The sequence below is a fragment of the Onychostoma macrolepis genome, chromosome 03, assembly GCF_012432095.1.
Source record: "Onychostoma macrolepis isolate SWU-2019 chromosome 03, ASM1243209v1, whole genome shotgun sequence".
Taxonomy (NCBI): domain Eukaryota; kingdom Metazoa; phylum Chordata; class Actinopteri; order Cypriniformes; family Cyprinidae; genus Onychostoma; species Onychostoma macrolepis.
Genome location: NC_081157.1, coordinates 49,234,068 through 49,259,822, shown reverse-complemented (window position 1 = coordinate 49,259,822; position 25,755 = coordinate 49,234,068). Strand labels below are relative to the sequence as shown.

General features: G+C 39.9%; 2 protein-coding genes across 3 annotated transcripts in view; one reads left to right on the top strand and one right to left on the bottom strand.

Moving 5' to 3' along the window:
* LOC131537092 (nuclear factor 7, ovary-like) overlaps nt 1-16,473 on the bottom strand; it is a 34,963-nt gene extending 18,490 nt beyond the window's left edge. Inside the window, exons 1-5 of the mRNA XM_058770354.1 lie at nt 15,957-16,473; nt 15,473-15,568; nt 15,026-15,256; nt 14,906-14,928; nt 14,704-14,825 (exon numbers count right to left, since the gene is read on the bottom strand). Of these exons, the coding sequence (XP_058626337.1) occupies nt 14,704-14,825; nt 14,906-14,928; nt 15,026-15,256; nt 15,473-15,568; nt 15,957-16,424 (940 nt within the window). The 5' untranslated portion in view covers nt 16,425-16,473. The remainder of the gene's footprint in view (nt 1-14,703; nt 14,826-14,905; nt 14,929-15,025; nt 15,257-15,472; nt 15,569-15,956) is intronic.
* LOC131537108 (uncharacterized) lies at nt 684-5,482 on the top strand. 2 transcript variants are annotated; one of them, XM_058770380.1, is made up of 5 exons: nt 684-1,211; nt 2,215-2,330; nt 2,926-3,163; nt 3,362-4,573; nt 5,310-5,482. In XM_058770380.1, the coding sequence occupies exons 2-4, from the start codon at nt 2,253-2,255 to the stop codon at nt 4,006-4,008; spliced, it is 963 nt and encodes a 320-aa protein (XP_058626363.1). In that variant the 5' UTR covers nt 684-1,211; nt 2,215-2,252; the 3' UTR covers nt 4,009-4,573; nt 5,310-5,482. The 2 variants fall into 2 exon arrangements, with proteins under 2 accessions (XP_058626363.1, XP_058626364.1); XM_058770381.1 differs by lacking the exon at nt 684-1,211 and adding an exon at nt 1,780-2,140.
* Nucleotides 16,474-25,755: the final 9,282 nt, after the last annotated feature.

Here is a 25,755-nt window from a genome sequence, read left to right as displayed (position 1 = left end):
CAAACCTTCAACCGGTCTCACCCCATTCCAGTGTGTTCTCGGCTTTCAACCACCCCTGTTTCCATGGTCAGGAGAACCCTCTGAACTACCTGCAGTCAACGACTGGCTAAGGCGGAGCGAAAATACATGGAATGCTGCTCACGTACATCTACAACGAGCAGTTCGACGAACTAGGGAACGAGCTGATCGCTGGAGAAGGGCGGGACCTGAATATACACCTGGACAATGGGTTTGGCTCTCCACCAGAGACTTACGACTCCGATTGCCAAGCAAGAAACTAAGTCCCAGGTACGTGGGTCCGTTCAAAATACTCAGACAAATCATGCCAGTTTCATATCGTTTAGCTTTACCTGCCAATTATCGTATCTCACCCACCTTTCATGTCTCCCTGCTTAAGCCCGCCGGTGGTCCGAGAGGAGAGAGGGACCAGGATGAGGTCGCTGGCGAGAGTACCCCTCCCATCATTGTGGACAGCGAGGAGGCTTACCAGGTCAAGGAGATTCTGGATTCTCGACGTCGAGGACGAGTGTTGCAGTATCTGGTCGATTGGGAAGGATATGGCCCAGAGGGATGATCCTGGGTCAATGCCCAAGACATCTTGTATCCCACACTCACCACTGAATTTCACCAAGTTCATCCAGACCGACCTGCACCTCGTGCTCGTGGACGACCTCGGCGCCGAAATGCCCCTCGCGTCCGGAGCCGCTCGCAGGGGAGGGGCTCTGTCATGAATCAGGGAGAAGGCGATTAGTCACCAGAAGAGACGGACGGCAGCGCGTAAGTGTTTTAATACTTGTTCTTAGCTCTGTTGTTTAAATTAATTACTTGCTGCTAGGAAAGAATAGTTTGTTTCCTACCTATTTCTATTCTGCTTTTTCGTTGTGGTTTATATTTTTGATTGCACTTACTGGTCATTATAATAACTGCCCTTTAGCTGAAACTCCTTTCCTGCACTTAAGTGCGACGTGTTAGTTTCGATTTGAGCCATTGCCCTGCGATTGGCTGGTGGTTGTGCTAATTAAAAGCGACCACAGCTTTTTTTCACTCTAGACTGTGTATTTGTTTGAGGTGTGTGCGCTGACGCGGAAGCGTCTGCGGAAGCGTTCAGCCGTCGTGTTCAGCCTCCTCGTGTGAAGACCGAGGAGTGTAAAGACCTGCGACTTTTTCCTGTGCGACTTGAACCGAGCAACGACACCGAGCTACACACTTAAGTATCTTTTTTTCCTTCCTCACTCTGCTCTCCTATCCTCTTTCCTTCTACCTCTATCATGAGTCTCCAAAACATTCCGGTTCTCTCTCAGCCACGCTCTAACATCACTCGCAGACGGCAACGTAATCCTGCTAACCCACGCCCCTATCTCTACATCTTCCACTACACCTCTGGCTTTCTCGGTGGGTCTCTGAATTGTCAGTCAGCCGTCAACAAAGCTGACTTCATTTCTGCCTTTCTTTAAAATCCACTCTCAGCATCTTGGGCTTGACTGAGACCTGGATTCGTCCAGAAGACTCAGCAACCCCAGCTGCTCTCTCTACTAATTTCTCTTTCTCTCATACTTGGCGTCAAGTTGGTCGGGTGGGGGTACTGGCCTGCTCGTTTCACACAATTGGAAATACTCAACCCACTCTACCCTTTGCAATTACAACTCATTTGAATGTCATGCAATTACTGTATCAGCTCCGATAAAACTCCAGATTGTGGTAATCTACCGTCCCCTGGACAAATTCTAGCCACCTTCCTAGAGGAGCTGGACGGGTTGTTGTCCTCTTTGTGGAGGATGGCACTCCACTCTTAGTCTTTGGTGATTTCAACATTCACCTAGACAAGCCTTATGCTACAGACTTCCACTCACTCCTAGCTTCATTTGATCTCAATCGCCTTACCACTACTAGCACGCACAAATCAGGCAACCAACTTGATTTAATTTACACACGCAATTGTACTGCAGATAACATTCTGGTACAACCGCTACATATCTCGGACCATTTCTTCATTACATTTACACTACATTTTGCTACCCATGTGCCACCAACCCCCCTACCGGTTACTTTTAGACGAAACCTGCGCTCCCTTTCTCCTTCCCATCTTTCCTCTGTAGTATCCTCCTCTCTTCCCTCATCTACCCATTTCTCATCTCTGGATGTAAACGCAGCTACTGAAACTTTATGCTCTACCTTAACTTCTTGTCTAGACTACATTTGTCCTCTCTCCTCTAGGTCAGCACGGACTGCCCCTTCTAACCCCTGGTTATCTGATGTTCTTCGTGAACATCAGACTAAACTCAGAGCGGCAGAGAGAAAATGGCACAAATCAAACAACCCGTCGGACCGGAGTAGGTATCAGTCTCTGCTCTCATCTTTCTCTGCTGATGTCCACACTGCCAAATCCTCACATTTCCACAAGATCAACAGCGCTCCAGACATGCGTAATCTCTTCAGAACATTTAATTCTCTCCTCTGTCCCCCTCCACCACCTCCCACCACTTCTATTACAGCTGATGACTTTGCTACTTTTTTTACAGACACAACTAGATCGATCAGTGATCAGTTCTCACCTCCACGCACACAGGACCCCCAACCACATCCACTGCTAAACCTCCCATCTTCTCCTTCTGTCCCCTGACGGAGGCTGAAGTATCCAAACTTCTCTCCAACCATCCTACAACATGTCCTCTTGACCCAATCCCCTCACACCTTCTGCAAGCAATCTCTCCCACGCTCTTACCGACACTCACACACATCAACACATCCCTCCTCACAGGCATCTTCCCCACTGTGTTCAAGCAGGCTCGAGTAACCCCACTGCTCAAAAAACCTACATTAAACACTTCTCTTATAGAAAACTATAAACCTGTCTCTCTCCTTCCATTCATAGCGAAAACACTTGAACGTGTTGTCTTCAACCAGGTCTCATTGTTTCTTTCACAGAACAACAAACTGGACGCTAAACAGTCAGGTTTCAGGAGTGGCCATTCAACTGAGACTGCACTTCTCTCGGTCACTGAAGCCCTGCGAATTGCAAAAGCCCATTCCAAATCATCAGTCCTCATTCTGCTGGATCTATCTGCCACGTTTGACACTGTCAATCATCAGATACTCCTCTCCACTCTCTCATCACTGGGCATCGCTGGAATTCCACTTCGCTGGTTTGAATCCTATCTCACTGGTAGGTCTTTCAGGGTGGCCTGGGGAGGGGAGGTATCCAAAGCACATACACTGGTCACTGGGGTTCCTCAGGGATCGGTTCTTGGACCCCTCCTCTTCTCCACATACACTACATCACTGGGTCCCATCATACAGGCACATGGATTATCCTACCACTGCTATGCTGATGACACACAGCTCTATCTCTCTTTTCAACCAGATCCAACGGTAGCTGCAAGGATCTCAGGTTGCCTGGCGGACATCTCGGCATGGATGAAAGAACATCACCTCCAGCTCAACCTGGCAAAGACTGAGCTTCTTGTCTTTCCCGCCACTCCGACTCTACAGCATGACTTCACGATCCAGTTAGGTTCATCAACAATTACCCCATCAACTTTGGTCAGAGATCTTGGTGTAATCTTTGATGACCAGCTGACCTTCAAAGACCACATTGCAAAGACTGCTCGATCTTGCAGGTTTGCACTACACAACATCAGAAAGATCAGGCCCTTTCTGACGGAGCATGCTGCACAACTTCTTGTCCAGGCCCTTGTCATTTCTAGGCTGGACTACTGCAATGCTCTTCTGGCTGGACTTCCATCAAACACAGTCAAACCTCTACAAATGATTCAGAATGCGGCGGCACGACTGGTCTTCAAGGAACCCAAAAGAGCCCATGTTACACCTCTCTTTATCTCATTGCATTGGCTACCAATCGCAGCTCGCATCAAGTTCAAGACACTGATGCTTGCTCATAGAACAACCACAGGCTCAGCACCCGCCTACATGCACTCACTATTAACCCTCTGTGGTCGACAAACGCATATATGCGTTTTGAGGCAGATTTTCCTGATAAGGCCGAAATGAGCTTGAATTACTCTGCCATTTTTGATCGTACAGATAAAAGCAATACACCATTCGAATCTGTAAGGGGTCTACTTTTATTTGTATACACTCATAATAACAACTAAACTTTGTGCTTTTGAAGAATAAAGAAAACAAACAGGGTGTGCTCTCTGTCTTCTCCGTCTCCGCGAACTGTTTTTAGAAACGCGTCACTAAAATGAACTGTAACTCAGCAAATACTCAACACAGAGACATGGGAGTTATATCTAAAGAAAGCTTGGAGTGTCTACTTTGAAATGAAGCAAGTCTTATCGAAAACATTCTGTGATGAAGTAATCCGTATGAAACCAACATGATGTTCAATCTTTCCCGTCTGACTCATCGCTAATGTGACCCCCGCCCTCGCGCAACTCGCGCTGTTCATATGTAAATAGCCACGTGGTAAGTGCGCGCGTGCAAACGCCCAACAACACAAACAAAGAGGAGGTCCTTCATCGCGGCTACTGTTCGTTTCTGGAAGACGCGCTGAGTAAAGGCAGGATTTCCCTCGAAAGAAGAACACGATTTCATCCAGCAGAGGAGATGAGTAAGTGTTTCTTTTTTACATTAGTTACCGTGTTATTGTGACATAAACCTGAACAGATTTACTAACAGTTCATGGGTTTTTCCTGAACGACAACATGATGAATGCTATGCGTCTAAGAATGTTTAGACCATGTTTATTATTAATAGCCTACTCTGTTCAGAAATAGATTTTAATAGCGTGCTAAACAATAATAATTAGTTTCTCAGATATAAAATATCATTTTTTTATAGTACAAAGTACATCCTTTTATTGTACAAAGCATGCTTGAGTCTGTGGCTACAGAATCATATCATAGGCTACTATAAAATCATACATACTAGACTATATGACTACAAAATCATAGTTGGGTTTTTCCCAAACTATAATTCCTGACTACAATGTTTGAAATCGTGTAAAACATTTTGAATATGATAGGCAATTCATTGTATTTAAATTTCTTACAGCGCTATGATGTTTTCATGCTCTATATAAAACAATAAAAGTAATATGAGTGTACACTGTAACATGATGAATGCTACGAGTCTAAGTATGTTTAGTACATGTTTATTATTAATAGCCTACTCTGTTCAGAAATAGATTTTAATAACGTGCTAAACAATAATTAGTTTCTCAGATATAAGATTTCTTTCTCTTTTTTATGATAGTGATATATATGATATTTATGATATATATACAGATGTTCCTGATATTAACATGCTCACAAATGTTTTTTTTTGTTTGTATTTTATTGAATCAGATACCAGCACCAGATGAATCCTGATGTCTCTTCAAACTGTTTTCCTCTGAGAGCGCTGCACCAACATCAGATGTTCAACTACACCGATATTCTATGTTAAAACAAGCTCCTTCTCTACTGATTATGTTTTTTTTCTTCTTGAATCCATGGAAAGTAGAAACACTTAAATAACACACGTAAATATCAGGTATGATTTCCTTGTTTCACTTGTTGAACAGAATCTGCTGCAGGAATGACTCAAAGTCTGTTCACATCTCTGTGGTTAGATCAGTGTGCACAATAATGTGTCTTTGACCTTCATTATGTATGTTTTGATTATACTGTGTTGTAAATAAAATACAAATAATTAAAAAAAAACCTTTTTTTCAATCTCCTCACATTCTCTCTTACCTGCCTCAAAGTCACAGTCACACTGATGGGCCATTAGGGGCCCATAGGGGAGGGCCCTTTGTCTCTCAGGTGAAAATCACTTAATATTCATGGCCATTGCCACTCCCTCGCATATAGACCCTCGATCACAAAACATGTCTTGAAAATTTTAAATCAATATATTGTTTTCTGTGAATGAGTAAGCAGAATGATTTTCACATAATTTTGAAGTAAATATTCTAGCCTACAAGACTGATTACTCAAAAGTCTTGGTCAGGACTATTTAGTATGGGTTTTAAGGCCTTATTTCAGCTACATTTTTTTTCCCAAAACTTACTAACCACGCATAATATTTTTTTTCTAAAAAATGCAAACATGTACATCCATCTTGGTCACATATTGTAGCACAGTTTGTGCTGAATACAAAAAAAATTACATGTTGGTCAATAGTATGTTTTAAGTAGCTGAAATAAGCACAAATATCAGGGCATGTCAAAACATCTCAAGGGCCCCAAAATGACCTCAGACCCCAGAGGGTTAAGAGTCTACATCCCCTCCAGAAGTCTGAGATCTGCTAGTGAGCGACGCCTCGTGGTACCATCACAAAGAGGCTCAAAATCACTCTCCAGAACATTCTCGTTCACCATTCCTTGCTGGTGGAATGATCTTCCCACCCATATTCGGAGTACTGGATCCCTGTCAATCTTCAAACAACCGCTGAAAACTCATCTCTTTCAACACTACTTGACTTCACCTTACACATTAAAAAAAAAAAAAAATCTCCTTATTTATTCCTTCCCTTGCTAGCTTGTACTTATTTAAACAATGCCTGAGACTTGGTGTTACAGGCACTTCGTTTGTCGGATTGCCTCTTCAAGATGAATCGCTTCATGTGTTCCCCAAATTGTAAGTCGCTTTGGATAAAAGCGTCTGCAAAATGACTAAATGTAAATGAATCAGACCTCTGTGGCTCTCTCCGATGGCCACCGGAGGGCACCCTCACCTGAGTACTGACATTCTCACACTACAATTCCCATGCACCCCGTACAGAGACTAATCACCTGCACAGGTGTTCCCCATTCACTGCTCTACTTAAGCAGCACACACACACACACAATCTTTGCGAAGTCTTGTTTTGCCCCGGCTGACATTCTGAGCGTTTCTCCTGTACTCTGTAGTTTCCCTGTGTTTGATCTTGGACTGTTGACGACTCTTGATTCTCTGCCGCCTGCCCTGACTCCTGCCTGGTACTGTTTATGTCTCTTCTCTGCCTCTGATATCCCTACTGCTGTTGTGTTACCTCTGCCTGTTTGACCCTGATAAAGATTATTAAAGTGAAGCTGCAAATGGATCCACACGCTTCTGACCCATCATTACACACACACACACACACACAATGTTTCAATCACTCTGATATGCAATTAAAATGAGTGCACTGACTGAGTGCTGTCGGTCACTGTCTTTAATCATTTCTATGCATAACTGTATGGTAGTTAATGCCACATGCACTGTAATATTATGTTCTATATTGAAAGCTAAATTTTCAAATGAAAATAGCAATAACATGATCGTTTTATAAAGTATGCGTTCATGTGTTAAGGGCTTTCGCTGAAGGAAACAGCTGTGGTGTGATGAGTGGTGAATGCAGCGAAAACTTTACAGTAGATTGGAAGCCAATTGCTCTCCCATGACTTTTTGTAAACTGTATGACAAAGAACTGCATAGATGTAGATATTATAACAATCTATCGATAAACACAAACCTTGTCCTCTCCTCTGCGCCACCGCAGTCTGTGGATTGAAGAACGCACAGAAAGATGGGGAGGAGTCGAAGTCTGCTGCCGTTTTCATTTGAAATTTAAAGGGAAAGAATCGCAAGATTTTTAGGGGGGCTGAGCAGAAATTTAGGGGCGCTAAAGCCCCCCTAAAAATGGCCTAGCGACGCCCATGACTGACACCACCTCTTACCTCACTTCAGCATAGAGTGCTTAAAGTGAGTTTTTGCTTGAAACAAGTAAAATAATTTGCCAATGGGGTAAGAAAAATAATCGTATGTCAAACAGAAAACAAGATTATTTTTCTTTTAAGCAAATTATTTTCTTGTTTCAAGCAAAAACTCACTTAATTTTGACACTTTTTTTCTGAAAACAAGACAATAATTTTTACTTGTCTAGAAAATCCCTCTTGATTTAAGAATTTTTAGATATTTTGACTGGAAACAAGACAAAAAATCTAAGTAAGAAGAGGCGCTGGTGAGCCTTGAGCCTTCTTGACCAGGCTGGAGGTGTTTGTGGTCCAAGACAGGTCCTCCGAGATATGGATTCCCAGGAACTTGAAGCTGGAGACACGTTCAACAACAATTCCGTTAATGTGGATGGGGTCATGCGTGCTTCTTTTCTTCTTCATGAAGTCCACAATAAGCTCCTTTGTCTTACTGGTGTTAAGGAGCAGGTTGTTGTCAGAGCACCATGCGGCCAGGTGCTGTACCTCCTCCCTGTAGGCAGTCTCATCATTGTCTCTGATGAGGCCAATCACCATGGTGTCATCTGCAAACTTGATGAAGTTGGATCCATGCACAGGCCTGCAGTCATGGGTGTAGAGGGAGTAGATGAATGGGCTCAGCACACAGCCCTGTGGTACGCCGGTGTTGAGTGTGATGGTGGTGGAGCAGGTGTGGCCTGACATAACATGCTGAGGTCTGTTGGTCAGAAAGTCCACAATCCAGTTGCAGAGGGAGGTGTTAATGCCCAGGTCTCCAAGTTTAGTGGTCAGCTTGGATGGAATGACAGTGTTGAATGCTGAGCTGAAGTCAACAAACAACATTCGTACATATGTGTTGTTACTGCCCAAGTGTGTGAGCAGCACTGTGCATACTGCATTCTCCGTTTTCCTATTGTTACGGTAGGCAAATTGGTGTGGGTCCAGTGAGGGTGGGATGCAGTTCTTGAGGTGTGCCAGGACCAGTCGCTCAGAGCACTTCATAACAATGGGCATTCAGGCAAGTGTTTCGGCACTGGTACAATGGATGTGGACTTAAAGCATGTTGGCACAGTTGCTTGGGTGAGGGACAGATTGAAAATGTCTGTGAAGACCCCTGCAAGCTACTCAGCACATGTCCTGAGCACACGTCCAGGAATGTCGTCGGGGCCAGCAGCCTTGCATGTGTTGATCCGACTCAATGCTGTGTAGTAGAGGTCTTCACGGGTCCAAAAATTCGTACCCGAACCAGAGGAGACCCGTAAATATGCTGCACCGAACCGACCCGGACCCGTGTTTTATTTGAAAGTGGGACCCGAACCCGTGCAGACCCGAGAAATGCTTTAAATGTACTACCCGGACCCGACCATTATTCGAAAGTTGGACCTGAACCCGGCCAGGAAGACAAAGACCCGACTACACCCGATCGGCACATATTGCACAGTAAACTGCTATTAAGTCAATAACAAGAAAAAACAAATTCCCTTACTACTGTTAGTAGCCTTCTCCCTGACTGCGATGCATACAATCCAATAAATTTCCATCCATGTAGGCTGCTCGTTCCTCTCTATTGCTGACTGAAAGAGCCTTCTTAATCCACTGATTATTGCTTTAAAAGTCTACATGCTATCACGGTCAGTGACAGATGACTAATGCAACTTCGCAGTTTTTTTTTTTTTCTCCATCTCGAGTCAACTTCGACTGTTGCGTTTACGCAACAATAACGATACTTTTTGTTGCATGTAATAAAGACTCGGAGCAATTCTTTTTTTAGCAAAAAACGTGCAGAACAAGAAGTGCGTTACACTTTACTGCGTGCGTGTTCAATAACAGGTGCGTCTCTTCAGTTTTGTTTCAGCTTTTTTCTTCTTTTTTTTTTCCAAATCACTCATGTAGGAATCCATGATCACCGTCCGCGTGCAGTACTACATTAACTCCGCCCGCGCTCTGCTTCTGGCGGCTTGAGGTAACGCGTGTTTTTTTTGTTTTTTTTTACCTTATTTCCCGCTCACAATTTTCTCATCCTAATTTTACAAACTGCAAGTTACAAAACACACACATGCTGATTGACACTGATCTCTGGCAGGTGCGGTGTTCTCCGATCGACTCGGGTATTACACACAATGTTAAACAGACCCGGGACCCGAAGTAATAGATTGGGACCCGACCCGGACCCGACTGACCATTTAAAATATAGACCCGAACCCATACGGGTCCCGGGTCCTCGGGTCTCGGGTCCTCCGTGAAGACATCTACTGTGTAGACATCTGTGGAGGTGAGTTTGAGGGTTTGATGGTCTGCTGAGAGTGTGATCTTGGTGGCCGTCTCCTTGTTGTTATTGTCAAAACGAGCATAAAAGTAATTTAGTTCATTAAGGAAGGAGATGTCTGTGACCGTCGGAGTGGAGTTGCATGGCTTGTAGTCACTGATGACCTGGATGCCCTGAAACATGCGTCAGAGTTGGAAAAATGTTCCTCTTCCTTTAGCTTGTAGCAGTGCTTGGCCTTCTTGATGCCCCTTTTCAGGTTAGTCCTGGATTTGCTGTAGGCCTGAGCGTCATCTAATCTGAAAGCAGTGTTGCGGGCTTTCAGCAGGAACACCTCCTTGTTATCCATGGCTTCTGATTAGGGTACGTTGTGATCTGTTTCTCTATTGTAACACTGTCAATGGTGGTGTTGATGTAATCCAGCACAGAGGTGGTGTAGATATCAATATCCGTGTGAGAGCCACTGGCAACCTGAGAAGCAAACATACTCCAGTCCGTGTGTTGAAACTTAACCTGAAGTACAGACTCTGCTCCCATCGGCCACACTTTGATGGTTTTCACTAATGGCTTCACATGGTTGATGAGGGGTGAATACTTGGGGGTCAGAAACAAAGAAAGGTGATCTGACTGTCCCAGGTGGGGGAGGGGAGTCGCGATGTAAGCTCCAGCAATGTTTGTGTAAACATGATCCAAAGTTTTGTCTCCTCTAGTGTGGCAGGAGACATGCTGATGGAATTTGGGGAGCACTGTCTTTAAGCTGGAGTGATTAAAATCACCTACAACAATAAATGCAGCCTCCGGGTGTGCAGTCTGTTGTTTACTAATGGCCGCATGCAGTTCGTTCTTAGCAAGCTTGGCATTAGCATCCGGGGGAATATAGGCTGCAGTTATAATGGTGTAAGTGAACTCCTGTGGCAGATAAAAAGGTCTACATTTAACTATGAGAAACTCTAGGTTAGGTGAGCAGTGTCTCCCAACAATGTCAGAGTTCGTACACCAAGCTTTGTTTACATAAATGCACAATCCCCCGCTTCTGGTCTTGCTGGATTCATCTGCTGTTCTATCTGCCCGGAGCGTGTAGCGTCCGGCTAGCTCAAGAGCATTATTGGGTATGTCGCTGTGTAGCCATGTTTCCGTGAAAATTATGACATTGCAGTCCAAAAGTCTTTTACTATGGGTGATGCGAAGTCGTATCTCATCCATCTTGTTCACCAATGACCGCACATTAGAGAGGGAAATGCTGGGTAAAGAGAGCCGGTGCGGTGTTAGCTTTAGCTTAGCGCTTAGCCCTCCGTGCTTCCCCTGCCTTTGTTTACGATCTCGGCGCCAGCGAGCGCTTCCGCCCGGCCGAGTAGAGTGCGTAGCCTCAGGTGTTCTGGAGATCTCAGGGATGAGTCGAGGATTGATGATAAAACTGTTGGAAAAGTGCAGACCGATATCCAAAAGCTCCTGTTGATGTTAGATGTTAAGGCAAAGCTGTTCAGTGGGAACAGGCCCGAGATGAGCAGGAACAATACTGCAAAATTGCAAAAACTGGAGAGACGATGAGCCTCACGGTGTGTACTCGCCACCATCTTGGTCTTGATATTGATATTGTTTTTAACAAATTTAGGTAGCCTATGACCATCAGTGATAATGTTTTAAGTAGGCTATATGTCCTTTAATACCGCATAGAGAGTCATTACCAGATAATAACTGCTGAAAAATAGCCTGTGTACTGTGCACGTACTAGAGGAAGATAATTGAATAAACATGGCTTTGACGACGTAAAAAAAACAAAAACACAAAAAAGAATTAAAATAATAAGGTAATAAGGTACGAATGCAAAAATAGGAAAAACTAATAACTATTGTGATGAGGAAATCTTTGTACTTACAGAAAATGTTCAAGAATAAAGCCTGGCAAACGGGAACTTTAGTTTCATCTTCCTTTAAAACAGCATATTTGTTCGATACATCTCTTTGTCATCTCTTCTCTTCAGCCTCCACTTGTTGCCTCCTCCGTTTACATGGCATAGCATCCATATGAGACAGAAGAATGCGATCTTGTTTGACTTGGTGAAATTGGTGAAAATAGAGCTGTTGTTTGATGTATAATAAATCTGATTCCGTCAAAGTAACGGCACTGCACGAAGAACTGTTATGAGTGCATGCTACACTTGCGACCAAGCCATTTCCACTGTATCTATTTTCTTTTGCCTTATAACAGGCAGAGTTTTGAGGTAAATAACGTTTCTTTCTGCCATTCAATGTCAGTAGGACAGGCTCATCCATTTCATCGTACTCCATCTTTTATGTTAAAAATCTCAATCTGAATCTGAATCTAAAACAATCTCCACAAAAATCTCCTCAGCGCACCGCTATATTGAAACCGCTTGAAATCATATGATTCGAATCACGCCTTCTGATTGGTTCTCTGAACATAGCGGCTTTTGCTGCCAAAGGGAAGTGGCGTCTAGAGGCTTTTGCCAACAAACCGATATTTCTGAATGGGTGCATTTCCACCATAATATCGAAGTAAGTGCGCATCATTGATCATTGTTCTTGCTAAAAAAAATGAATAAATCTGCAGTTTAGTATAAATACGAATTATTATAGCACTCACTGTCATTAAAACATAGCATGCCACAGGAAAAGTGATCAAGCGCATCCACTACAAATATAAATTCATATAATTTTGTTTTAACTCATGCGTAATGACTTTATGCAGGCTAATTTCAGTGCTTATTTCCATTAATGAGAGTGGAATATTTAATGTAAATGTGTATATCGAAATTAAAACATAGTTCAAAATCCTTGTTTACTTCATTACTCCAGGAAAAAGAGTGCGTACGTGTAAACCCTCTTGGTTTGTGTGTTCTTTTACCTTAATAATGACCACGCGAAAGCAGTTTTGCTGAGCACATTCACTTTAGTGTTTACTGTAACTGGACAAAATATGGAAAAGACATGGAGAGCACCAAACAGACAATAAATACCGCAAGTCCGGTCACAAAAATAATACACATAATAAATCAAACCAATATACAAAATTAAGTGAAGAGCAGACGTCATTAGCATGTGGTGTGCACAACCACCCGTAAGACACACAACTCTTCTACACACTGCTTTACCCTTCTGAACACAATAATACAGAGTAAAGTTATCTCAAACACATTTCTAGACAAATACAACTGACTTTAGACAAAAATAAAACAATATCTTCCAACATTTTTTTGACCGAACGACCAGAGACTTTTTCACCTACCATCCTTCTCAACAGCTCGAGTGAACTGAGAAGATGGCCGACTTTACACATTATACACCCTTCTTGCCTGTAGGTGTGTCCCCTTTTTCCAAGATGCATTATTCAAATAAACAATGAACATAAAATTAATTTAACTAGAACAAACATTTTATAACCAAAACAAGCATTTTGGCACCATTCACACTTAATTTCTGTTTTTTTTTTTTTTTTTCTTTTACATATGCACAGTCACGAGCATCCATGCGGTGTGCACATATTTACGCCAAGTTTATTTTTTATAAATCCAGATACGTGCATGGAAAACAGCGTACTCACATTTCTATGCCCATTTTGTGCGTACTCAATGTTTATACACGAGGCCCCTGGTCCTGAACGCCACTAAAACAAAGGAGATCGTTGTAGATTACAGGAAAACCAGGAAAACGATGCTTCGCCCCCTCTACATACATGGAGAGGAAGTTGAAAAGGTTAACAACTTCAAATTCCTGGGTCTGTATTTCACAAACAATCTAACTTGGACTGTTAACACTCACTACTTAGTCAAGAAAGCTCAGCAGAGGCTTTTCTTCCTGAGAAAGCTCAAGAAAGCCAAAGTACCTTCTCAGCTTTTAGTGAACTTCTACAGGAGCACAATAGAAAGCATTCTCTGCCATTGTATTAGAGTGTAGTATACCAGCTGCACTTCACAGTATCAAAGATATCTTGCCCGGATAGTTAAGACTGCACAGAGAATTGTGGGAACGAATCTCCCCGACCTGGACAACATTAATGCTAGCCACCTTTATAAGAAGGCTAGCAACATCATCAAGGATTCAACTCATCCAGGCCACAGACTGTTTGAGTCCCTTCTATCGGGAAAGAGATACAGGGCAATCAGAATCCATCTATCTATCTATCTTCTTCTGTACAAGTCAATTTGCTGGCACTTGAACACTCTTTACTGTTTATCACAACATAGGGCCAAGCAAGCGTACAAAACTGACAAGGTATGCGATACAGTACGGGACCAAACGTGAAACATTCTGAAAGTTAAAGTCAGATACAGTGAGTGACACATGCTGAAAAGATATTAACTAACATAAATAACTAACTATTAATATAAATCAGCTAAAACTGAAATAATAATTTATAAATATTTATATAGATATTGAAGCTAAATATATTTTTTTGATAACTAACAAAATAAATACAGTAAAATCTAATTAAAAATTTAAATAAAAAATACATAGTACATAAACAGCAATCATCATATGGGAAATAAAAAGTTTTTTATGTAGAAATATTTTTGGCAGTCTGATCAAATAAACAGTCTTAAAAACTGCTGAAATCACTTCTGTGTCTTTCATTACACTGAAAATGAAAGTCAAGCACATTGAATTCTGGAATTCATTATTTCAAAAAGTGAGCTGCTGATTTTGGTGCAGTAGATCATGTGGTTCTTCACACATAATACTGAAATCTGTAAATATTCTGCGGCCTCATGCATCATTTCCAGTGTGTGTGTATAAGAGCTCAGATCTTCTGCAGTCAGACTCACTGTTCTGGACGATGTCCTGCATCTTCTTCCAGACTCTGAAGGGCAGGTTGCCCAAGTAACATGGCACATGAATTAAAGCTCCAGAAGGCATCTGTGGATCCGGCTGTGATGAGATCTGGACTCTGGAACAACATTCAGGATCAGAACTGCAGTGGATTTGGACCAGAAGCAGAGAGACCAGAGACACCAGCAGATCACTCACCTTTCCATTGACACTGGAAACTCCTGCAGAACAAACACACCATTGATCATCAACAACTCAATCAATCATCAATCAATCAATCAATCAATCAATCAATCAATCAATGATCTGAAATCAGACCTTCAGAAAGCAGACATCACTGGCTTTCATCATCTCCTCCGTGTCTTTGATTGTGTGTGAAAGAGCTGAGATGTGTCTGTTCATCTCCTCCAGCTTCTCCTTCATCATCTGCTTCTTCTGATCCTCTTCCTCCTTCAATGCAGTGATTGTAGCTTCTTCTTCATCTCTGAGAAACTGATGAAGCTTCTCAAACTGCTGTTTAATCTGATGCTCTGTGTGCTCAGCTTGAGACTGAAATCAAATCATATTCACTTCAGTCATCTCAATCAACACACATCAACACAATCACATCAATAATAAACTCAGATACCGACATATAACGGATCCAGAAGCAGACTGATACAAAAAATAATCAACTGGAATCCATTATACTAAATATATCAGATCATAACTGTATATAGTGATCTACAGCTGTAATGAAAATGACTCTCAATTCTGTTTCCTCACCTTGATGTGTTGAACTGTTTTGCCAAACTCTTCTTTAATGTTTTTATTGTTTTGAAGTTTCTGCTGTAATGAGTTCAGTGCTGTATTGAGCTCCTCCTAGAATTGAACAAAAACACATAAAACACCAGATTACAGTAAAACAGTGGAAAAAAAAAAGAGAAGACAATACAGTGATGTGGTCATATAATGCAGTGCAAAAGTATTTGCCCCATCCTGATTTCTTCTGTTTTTGTGTACATATAAGACTATATTATTTCAGAAATTAAAACCTGCCATAAAACAAAGTCAACCTGAGTGAACACAAAGTTATTTATAGTTTTCCAATTCCAACTGGGCATGCGTGAAAAAAGTATTTGCCCCCACAGTTACTAATTCCCCAAATATGTGAAACTATATTTAGATCCCTGCAGTCCTGTTCAGTCAAATTAACACTTAAATAGGACTTTTCAACAGCATGAAGTTAAAAAAAACGAATTTCTCTTACCTTATATAATGAAACCACTTCACTGATGGGTCTGAATTTATGATTATCATGTTGTTGTGAATCTTTGCACACTAAACACACCGGCTGTTTGTCCTCCAGACAGAAGAGTTTGAGTTTCTCACTGTGTAAACTGCAGATCTCCTCAGATCCTGATGAACAAACCTCATTTCTCTGCTTCAGGAACAACTCACACAAGTTTTTTAACACAAGATTAACTGGAGGATGATCTTTTGATGATCTTCTCCTGCAGATGGGACACTCCTGAGTTTCCTTGGTTCTCCAGAACCGTTTAAGGCACTCCTTACAGAAACTGTGACTACATGACAGAAGAACAGGAGTCTTGAAGATTTCACAACATATGGGACAGGAAAAATCATCTTCAGATAGTGAAGCCATTTTCACTGTTTGAGCTCCAGCAATCTGCTGTCTGTTCAGAAACAAATAAGGTAAGATAAATGTACAGTACATATATGTGACTGAGATGTTTGTGTATATGTCAGCGTCTGAATTTGCTCACTTCATTTCATTCACTCATTTCTGATAAAGTGCACTCAACTGCCTTACTCTATAGGGAAGTGCTTCTCTTTGTTGTCATGACATCCAGTGAGTTTGAAATAACCGGGCGACATTTCACCGCTAATGGGTCAAAATCACTATAAAGTGCCTTTGGTTTCCTCATCAGAATCACTCAGTCATCATGAACATAATGCAATATAATGAAATTCTGAATTATTTGATCAATGACCAAACATTTGCACACATATAACTACAATGATAAGTCTCTTGAAATGTATTTTTCTCATTTTATACCATTTACTCTGATTGGATATATGATTTTGGCATGTCCCTCACGCAGCTCAGCTAACTTCAATGAGTGTAAAAAGTGGTTAAATAACACAATATTGAAATAATTTTTAAATATTCTTATTGTCCTCAGCCAGTTGTTAATAAAACAAGTCAGATTGTTCATTTATATTCTATTTTCATGATAATATTAAGCATTTTGCATGTGTCCCGGAAATTGCTGTCCACCCTGTCATAATGAAAGTGAAAAGTGAAAGTGAAGTGACGTGTGGCACGACCTATACTCGGAATTTGTGCTTTGCATTTAACCCATCCAAGTGCACACACACCGTAGTGAACACACACATACATAGAGCAATGGGCAGCCAATGCTGCGGTGCCTGGAGAGCAGTTGGGGGATCGGTGCCTTGCTCAAGGGTCTCACCTCAGTCGTGGTATTGAAGGTGGAGAGAGTGCTGGATATTCACTCATTCACACTACAATCGCTGTCGGACCTGAGACTCGAACCTGCGACCTTTGGGTTACAAGTCCGACTCCCTATCCATCAGGCCACGACTGACCCATAATGTGGTAAATGCCCCTTTAAGAAACCCTCTGATCTACTCAGTGACATTCTCACCCCCATTTTGCCTTTCTTCAGTCTGCTGCAAGTACACTAAGTATCTACACTTATATTTCCTAATTTTCCTAATATTGTGTTTGTAGTTGCATGTTGCCGAGCTTAACATGTCCACCCTGTCATAGTAAAATATTAATTTACATAAAGGTTTTTCAGAAATTCAAAATATATTTAAGCAGTACACATTCAGCTTCAACAATGAACCACTTTGCTGACTGAAGGTACACCATGTGTTTATTAAATGCTAACTTTAACCAAAAATGTCCACCCTGTCATGGAAGGCTTGGTGACAGGGGGACATGTGCATAGTTTTTGCCAAATTCTGATAATTTTTTAACAAGGGCTGTTGAATTAACGTGCTAAATTTGTGTGATTAATTATGGGGGGGGGGGGGGGGTTGATTTGATAAATGCATTTAATGCACCCCACCCCAGCCCAGCCCAGCCCAGAACTGTATGCTATCTTACATTGCATGCAGTTGCTTAGTGATGAACATGATGGAAGGCAACGACTCACTGTGTGATGTAGCCTGTTAGAATGCAGTTAGAATGTGCCTAAAATTCAAGATAAGTGGGCAAAAAATGACCTTGTATTATATTTTTATCATATGATATAGTTAAGTAATCACACAAGCAAAAGTGCCATTTTCTTGGGTAACACTTTATTTTGATGGTCCCTTTTGAACATTCTGTTGACACTAAGTAATGTTGCAACTACATGTCAACAAACTCTCATAAGAGTATTAGTAGACTGTCTGCTTCGGTAACACTTTACAATAACAGTACATGAATTATCATGTACTAATACCTTAATTAATAATTACTTGACTATGAACTAATGAAGAGTTAAGACATGTATTAATCAAGAACTAATGAAGAACTAACTTAACTACGACATGAGTCATATGAATTACCGCATGAATAACACCACCTTAATTACATGTTAGTTCCTGCATGTTAGTTAATGTATTAATTAACACTTTGGGATAAACTAAATCAAACATGCTCTAGAATAAAGATTCATGAAAATGGCACACTGCAAAACTGTTTATAAATTTTCCACCTGCAGCTATGTCACAAACATCAGCGAATGACAGTGGATTTCTTGCAATATTTACGTTTAACCTAACTCATCCAACGCACAATGATGCATTCATAATTAAAAACAACTTCATGTCATCCTGTTTTGAGTGATTCCACTGCTGCCCTCCTACAATAATGTATTCATTAAGCAGATGCAATTTTCCAAATTAAAATCAGTGTTAGCATAGAGATGATGGTTATGATATGGATTGGCTTACTGTCTTTATATCGTAATAATGCACTGAAATCAGACGTTTGTCTTGTGTTCTTGCTCTTCTTTTGGGCCACTATTGCCCCTTCAAAATGTTAACCTTCCTCCTACCGTTCAGTTCCTTCTCCATCCAAATGCAGCCACGTGACCTCTGCTCTTCCACTTTTTTACAAACCACCAAAAAACACCAAATATCTGATTTAGATGAGCTGAATATGTATAAAACATGTGCAATTGATAACTTTTTAAAGATGTGCCCCTCCAAGACAAGTCATGACATGATACATTGACAACTCATGAATTCATGTTAAGTTATAAGTAATTAATGATGAGTTAATGATATTGTGCCCCCCCCAAGTAAAGTCATGACATTATGATACATTAACAAGGCATGAATTAATGTTAAGTTAATGATGAGTTAGTAATATTGTGACCCCCCAAGTAAAGTCATGACATTATGATACATTAACAAGTCATGAATTAATGTTAAGTTAATGATGAGTTAATGATATTTTGCCCCCATGTCATGACAAAACTTAAAATATTTACGTATCTTTTATATCATTAAGATATTCTTATCAATGCATTTTTATCATTTTATCAATAAGTGATTTAGACATTTAGACCTCTTAACCTACCCCCAAACCTAAACCTACCCGTTTTATAAACATGCAAGAAAATAATCATTTTAGTAACAATATAGCATTAAAAAAGTTTTTATAATCGCTAATCCCACTCCTACATCTACAGTACACCTAAACATAGCTATTTCTGTACAGTAGAAGAAAAACATGACAGACAGATAAATGCAATTACAATCATTTATTTACAATAGTCTAACCTTGAGGTCATGAATTAGCATTTCTGCATTTGACGTTGAGAGCATAGGTTCGCAATTTAGATATGTTTTTGAGATGGAAAAACACAGTTTTACAGATGCTAGAAACGTGGCTTTCAAATGAAAGATTGATATCTTCATTTGAGCATAATTTATGTTGTTAATCGCTGAAAATATTATCCAGATTATTTTCCTGATCCTCTCCCTCTCAGTGAACTCGTGAAGGCTCGTGTGTGCTGCTAGCATCATTCAAATACACACCTCACCAGAAACACATGTCGCAATCTGTGACGAAGGCAGGCGAGAGCCAATGAGCGTTCGATTATCCTGCCGTAAAACCTGTCGATTGAAGCTGCAACATTTGAATTTGTTACGAACCCGTCTGTCAGTGCGGGCTTTGCTGTTTACGGTCGCTGGACTCACTGCTTGGGATGGAGATGAAGATCGTCGAATAAAGGCTTGGATTTTGGTCTGTTCCTCACAGTCGTATGGATTCTGAAGATCTGGATTACAGCGCACGAATAAAATAGTTTCATTTCGTAATTATGTTGCGGTTTTGGTGTTTTTTTTATTTTTATATATAGTTCTGTTGTCAGTCACAGCATGTCGGAGAATACGCCTTTTGTGGCCCATGGCAAACAGAGTAAACATTTCATGACAAGTAAAGGTTAAACGATTTCAAATGTTATTTATTTTAAGGTTTAAAGTTAAGTCTTGTTTAACTTGTAGGCCTATTATTGGAAACGAGCCGGCAGCAGAAATCACACAATAAAACGAAATGTTATCATTTCATATTAAGTAAACGAGTAAACAATTTAATGAAGCAATTGAAAACAAGGTAACTGATACGACAACTAATAATAAAATTAATTCCGCGATTTCAATATTCATAAGGATTCATTTTTGTCAATACGTAAGTATTTGTACATTTAGATGCTGAAAATACGTTAGTATTGTACGTTTTAGTGCCTGTAAGAACGTAAGTAAATGTACGTTTTATAGAACCACATTTTACGTAAAATACATATGAATTATCATGAGATCACGCTGGACTTTACTTGACTGTACACATTATTAATAAATCATTAACAACTCATAGACTAACTAACATGAACTCATGCCTTGTTAATGTATCATAATGTCATGACTTTACTTGGGGGGGCACAATATTACTAACTCATCATTAACTTAACATTAATTCATGACTTGTTAATGTATCATAATGTCATGACTTTACTTGGGGGGGCACAATATTACTAACTCATCATTAACTTAACATTAATTCATGCCTTGTTAATGTATCATAATGTCATGACTTTACTTGGGGGGGGGGGCACAATATCATTAACTCATCATTAATTACTTATAACTTAACATGAATTCATGAGTTGTCAATGTATCATGTCATGACTTGTCTTGGAGAGGCACATCTTTAAAAAGTTATCAATTACACATGTTTTATACATATTCAGCTCATCTAAATCAGATATTTGGTGTTTTTTGGTGGTTTGTAAAAAAGTGGAAGAGCAGAGGTCACGTGGCTGCATTTGGATGGAGAAGGAACTGAACGATAGGAGGAAGGTTAACATTTTTAAGGGGCAATAGTGGCCCAAAAGAAGAGCAAGAACACAAGACAAACGTCTGATTTCAGTGCATTATTACGATATAAAGACAGTAAGCCAATCCATAACATAACCATCATCTCTATGCTAACACTGATTTTAATTTGGAAAATTGCATCTGCTTAATGAATACATTATTGTAGGAGGGCAGCAGTGGAATCACTCAAAACAGGATGACATGAAGTTGTTTTTAATTATGAATGCATCATTGTGCGTTGGATGAGTTAGGTTAAACGTAAATATTGCGAGAAATCCACTGTCATTCACTGATGTTTGTGACATAGCTGCAGGTGGAACATTTATAAACAATTTTGCAGTGTGCCATTTTCATGAATCTTTATTCTAGAGCATGTTTGATTTAGTTTATCCCAAAGTGTTAATTAATACATTAACTAACATGCATGAACTAACATGTAATTAAGGTGGTGTTATTCATGCGGTAATTCATATGACTCATGTCGTAGTTAAGTTAGTTCTTCATTAGTTCTTGATTAATACATGTCTTAACTCTTCATTAGTTCATAGTCAAGTAATTATTAATTAAGCTATTAGTACATGATAATTCATGTACTGTTATTGTAAAGTGTTACCTCTGCTTCCAACCTGATCTCACAGAATTCCGTGTAATGTTCACGGACTTAATTAACCTCCGAATCTGTGGTGGCATCTCGGAATCGCCGAAAATTCCGTGATGTGATCACAGAAGGCATCAGCCGTGGTCCATGCACGGATTCACTGGTTCAACACCAGCGCTGCATCGGACCACGTAAAAAGAGTGACTCCGATGCAGTTATACTTTCACTGGAGTACCTGACCCCACCCCTACCCTAAACCTACCCAGTTCTGAACAATAATAATAAATTTCCCAGTATCTCGTCGGCATATTGATGCTAAGGGTTTCCGTGCGTGGAGCACGGCTGATGCCTGTCATTGACTTACATTGGTATCACTTCTGTGAGCCCATCACGGAATTTTCGGCGATTCCGTGATGCCACCACAGATTCGGAGGTTAATTAAGTCCGTGAACATTACATGGAATTCTGTGAGATCAGGTTGCAACTCCTTATTGTGTTGGTCTCCCAACAGACACTCTACTGACTATAAGTAACTTTGCAAGAACGTGTCAACTTAATCTAACCCTAACCCTAACCCTACCAGTCAACTAATACACTACTAACACTTTAATGAGAGTTAGTAGAAATTTAGGTGCAACATTACTTATAGTCAATAGAATGTGTTAAAGGGACCATCAAAATAAAGTGAAACCTTTTCTTGAATATCTGCTTGATTGCAAATGTAATATTGAGTGTATACAACAGTACCCAACAAAAAAATAATAGTTACATTTTAAACAATACTGTCAATATTTTCTGTTTTTGTTCCAATTCTCCAAAGAAAATAGTTCCAAAAAATCCACAGTGAAACTGTTGTGCATCTCTGAGCAACGCAAAGTGGTGTTTCGTTACTGAATGAATCCGTGTTTTTAACAAAATAGTAAATGTTTTAAAAACCCATTAATACCCATTTAAAACCCATTAATCTCATAGCATTATTTATGCAATTCTAAGTGCAGTGTATATGTCACAGATCGGCCAGGCTCATCCACCACCCAATCACAGCGCACACCGTCACCTGAGTATTAACTGCACGCACCTGTTTGGAATCATCACGCTCATCAGGACCCCTTCATGAGCACACACCTCACGTCACTCAGTGTCCGGTCTCGTTAATACGAAGTGGACTCACTCTCATGTCATTAACCCTCTGGGATCTGAGGTTGTTTTGGGGGCCTGGAGAAGTTTTGACATTTCCTGACATTTGTGCTTTTTTTCAGTTGCTTATAAATATATAAATGGCTAAGTCTAATAACACTGTAAACAGCACAAACTGGGCTACAGTAATATGTTAGCAGCATTTTTGTACGATTGTGTTTTTGAGAAAGAAACATTTATGCGTGGTTAGTGAAAAACTACAATTTTGAAGCCACTGAAATAAGGCCATAAAACACATACAGAACATTTGTTCACAAGACTTTTGAGGACTGGATCTTGTACCCTAGTGTTTTTGCTTCAAAATGATATGAAAATCATCTTGTTTACTTGCTCACAGAAAAAAATATATTGATTTAAATTTTCTAAGACAATTTTTGAGTAGAAAGGCTCTATGCGAGAAGGCGTCAACCTTCACATTCACACCTGAGAAGACAAAGGCCCGCATAATGAGCTTCATAATGAGTTTCATAATGAGCCATTCAGGCAGGTATGTGACTGAGAGGGAAGAGTTACAAGAAAGAATATGAGGACAAAATAAATGTATATATTTTTTTGTTTGTAGTTTATTAAGAATATATTTAGCTATCACACAAAATAACTTGAGATTCACTTGTGAGTGCAGTTAAACAGTTTATTAGGAACAATCAAAGCTGTCTTTCAAAGCTGACTTTTTGGCATCATTACTCCAGTCACATGATCCTTCAGAAATCATTCTAATATTCTGATTTGCTGCTTAAAAAACATTTATAATAATAATAATAATAATAATTATTATTATTATTATGTTGAAAAGAGCTGAGGTTTTGCAGGTTTTTTTGACGAAAAGAAAGTTCAGAAGAACAGCATCGTTTGTAACATGATAAATGTCTTTATCATCACTTGTGTGCTAAATAAAAGTTTAATTTCTATATATACTGACTCCAAGCTTTTGAATGGTATAGTGTATAGTGTTACACTTGGAGTAAAACTGGAGTAATGATGCTGAAAATGTAGCTTTGATCACAGGAATAAATTACATTTTAAAATATATTCAAATAGAAAGCAGTTATTTTAAATACTGCTAATATTTCACAATATTACTGCTTTAGCAAATACAACTTTATGTATTTTGGATCAAATAAATGCAGGCTTGGTGAGCAGAAGAGAATTCTTTTCAAAAAGTTTGGACTGGTCGTGCGTCATTCCTGCAACATATTCTGTCCAACAAGTGAAACAAGTAAATCATACCTGATATTTACGTGTTTTATTTAAGTGTTTCTGCTTCTTTCCATGGATTCAAGAAGAAAAAAACATAATCAGTAGTCAAGGAGCTTGTTTTGCCATAGAATATCAGTGTAGTTGAACTTTTGATGTTGGTACAGTGCTCTCAGAGGAAAACAATTTGAAGAAAGTCATCAGGATTCATCTGTGGTGCAGGTATCTGACTCAATAAAATACAAACAACCAAAAAAAAAAAAAAAAAAAACATTTGTGAGCATGTTAATATCAGGAGCATCTGTATATATATACTGTGTGTGTGTATATATATATATATATATATATATATATATAAAATCTATTTTTGAACAGAGTAGGCTAGGCTATTAACAATAAACGTTCTAAATATACTTAGACTTGTAGCATTCATCATGTTACAGTGTACACTCATATTACTTTTATTGTTTTATATAGAGCATGAAAACATCATCACAGTCAGGAATTATAGTTTGGGAAAAAACCAACTGTGATAGCCTAGTATGTATGATTTTATAGTAGCCTATGATATGATTCTGCAGCCATAGACTCACGCATGCTTTATATTATAAAAGGATGTAGCCTACTTTGTACTATAAAAAAGGATATTTTATATCTGAGAAAGCACACTATTAAAATATATTTGTGAACAGAGTATTAATAATAAACATGGCTTAAACATTCTTAGACGCGTAGCATTCATCATGTTGTAGTTTGGGAAAAACCCAACTAACTGTTAGTAAATGTGTTCAAGTTTATGTCACAATAACACGTTAACTCATGCAAAAAAGAAACATTACTTACTCATCAGATTGATCTCCTCTATGAAATCGTGCTCTTCTTTCGAGGGAAATCCTGCCTTTACTCAGCGCGTCTTCCAGAAACTAACAGTAGCCGCGATGAGGATCTCCTCGCTCTTTGTTTGTGTTGGGCGTTTGCACGTGTGCACATTCCACGTGGCTATTTACATATGAATGGCGCGAGCCGCAGGATCGCATTAGAGATAATGAGTTAGACGGGAAAGACTGAACATCGTGTTGGTTTCATATGGATTACTTAATCACAGAATATTTGTTTTCGATAAGAAATTAAACAGACACTCCCAAGTATGTGTGCTGAGTATTTGCTGAGTTACAGTTCATTTTAGTGACGCATTTCTAAAAGCAGTTCGCGGAGACGGAGAAGACAGAGAGTGCACCCTGTTTGTTTTCTTTATTCTTCAAAAGCACAAAGTTTAGTTGTTATTATGAGTGTATACAAATAAAAGTAGACCCCTTACAGATTCGAATGGTGTATTGCTCTTATCTGTATGATCAAAAATGGCAGAGTAATTCAAGCTCATTTCGGCCTTATCAGGAAAATCTGCCACAAAACGCATATACGCGTTTGTCGACCCCAGAGGGTTAAGCCATCAATAATCAATATGCAGCCCCTCACCTCTATTGTGAAGCTTAGTGCCTCCGGTATCTCCCTTTCAGTACACGCCCTCCTTGACTCTGGGTCAGCCGGGAACTTCATCTCTGGGAATCTCTGCCGCCAGTTTAAACTCCCGACTACTACCACCAAAACCACCTACCAGGTCCAATCGGTAACCGGTAGACCACTCAGCCGAAAACAG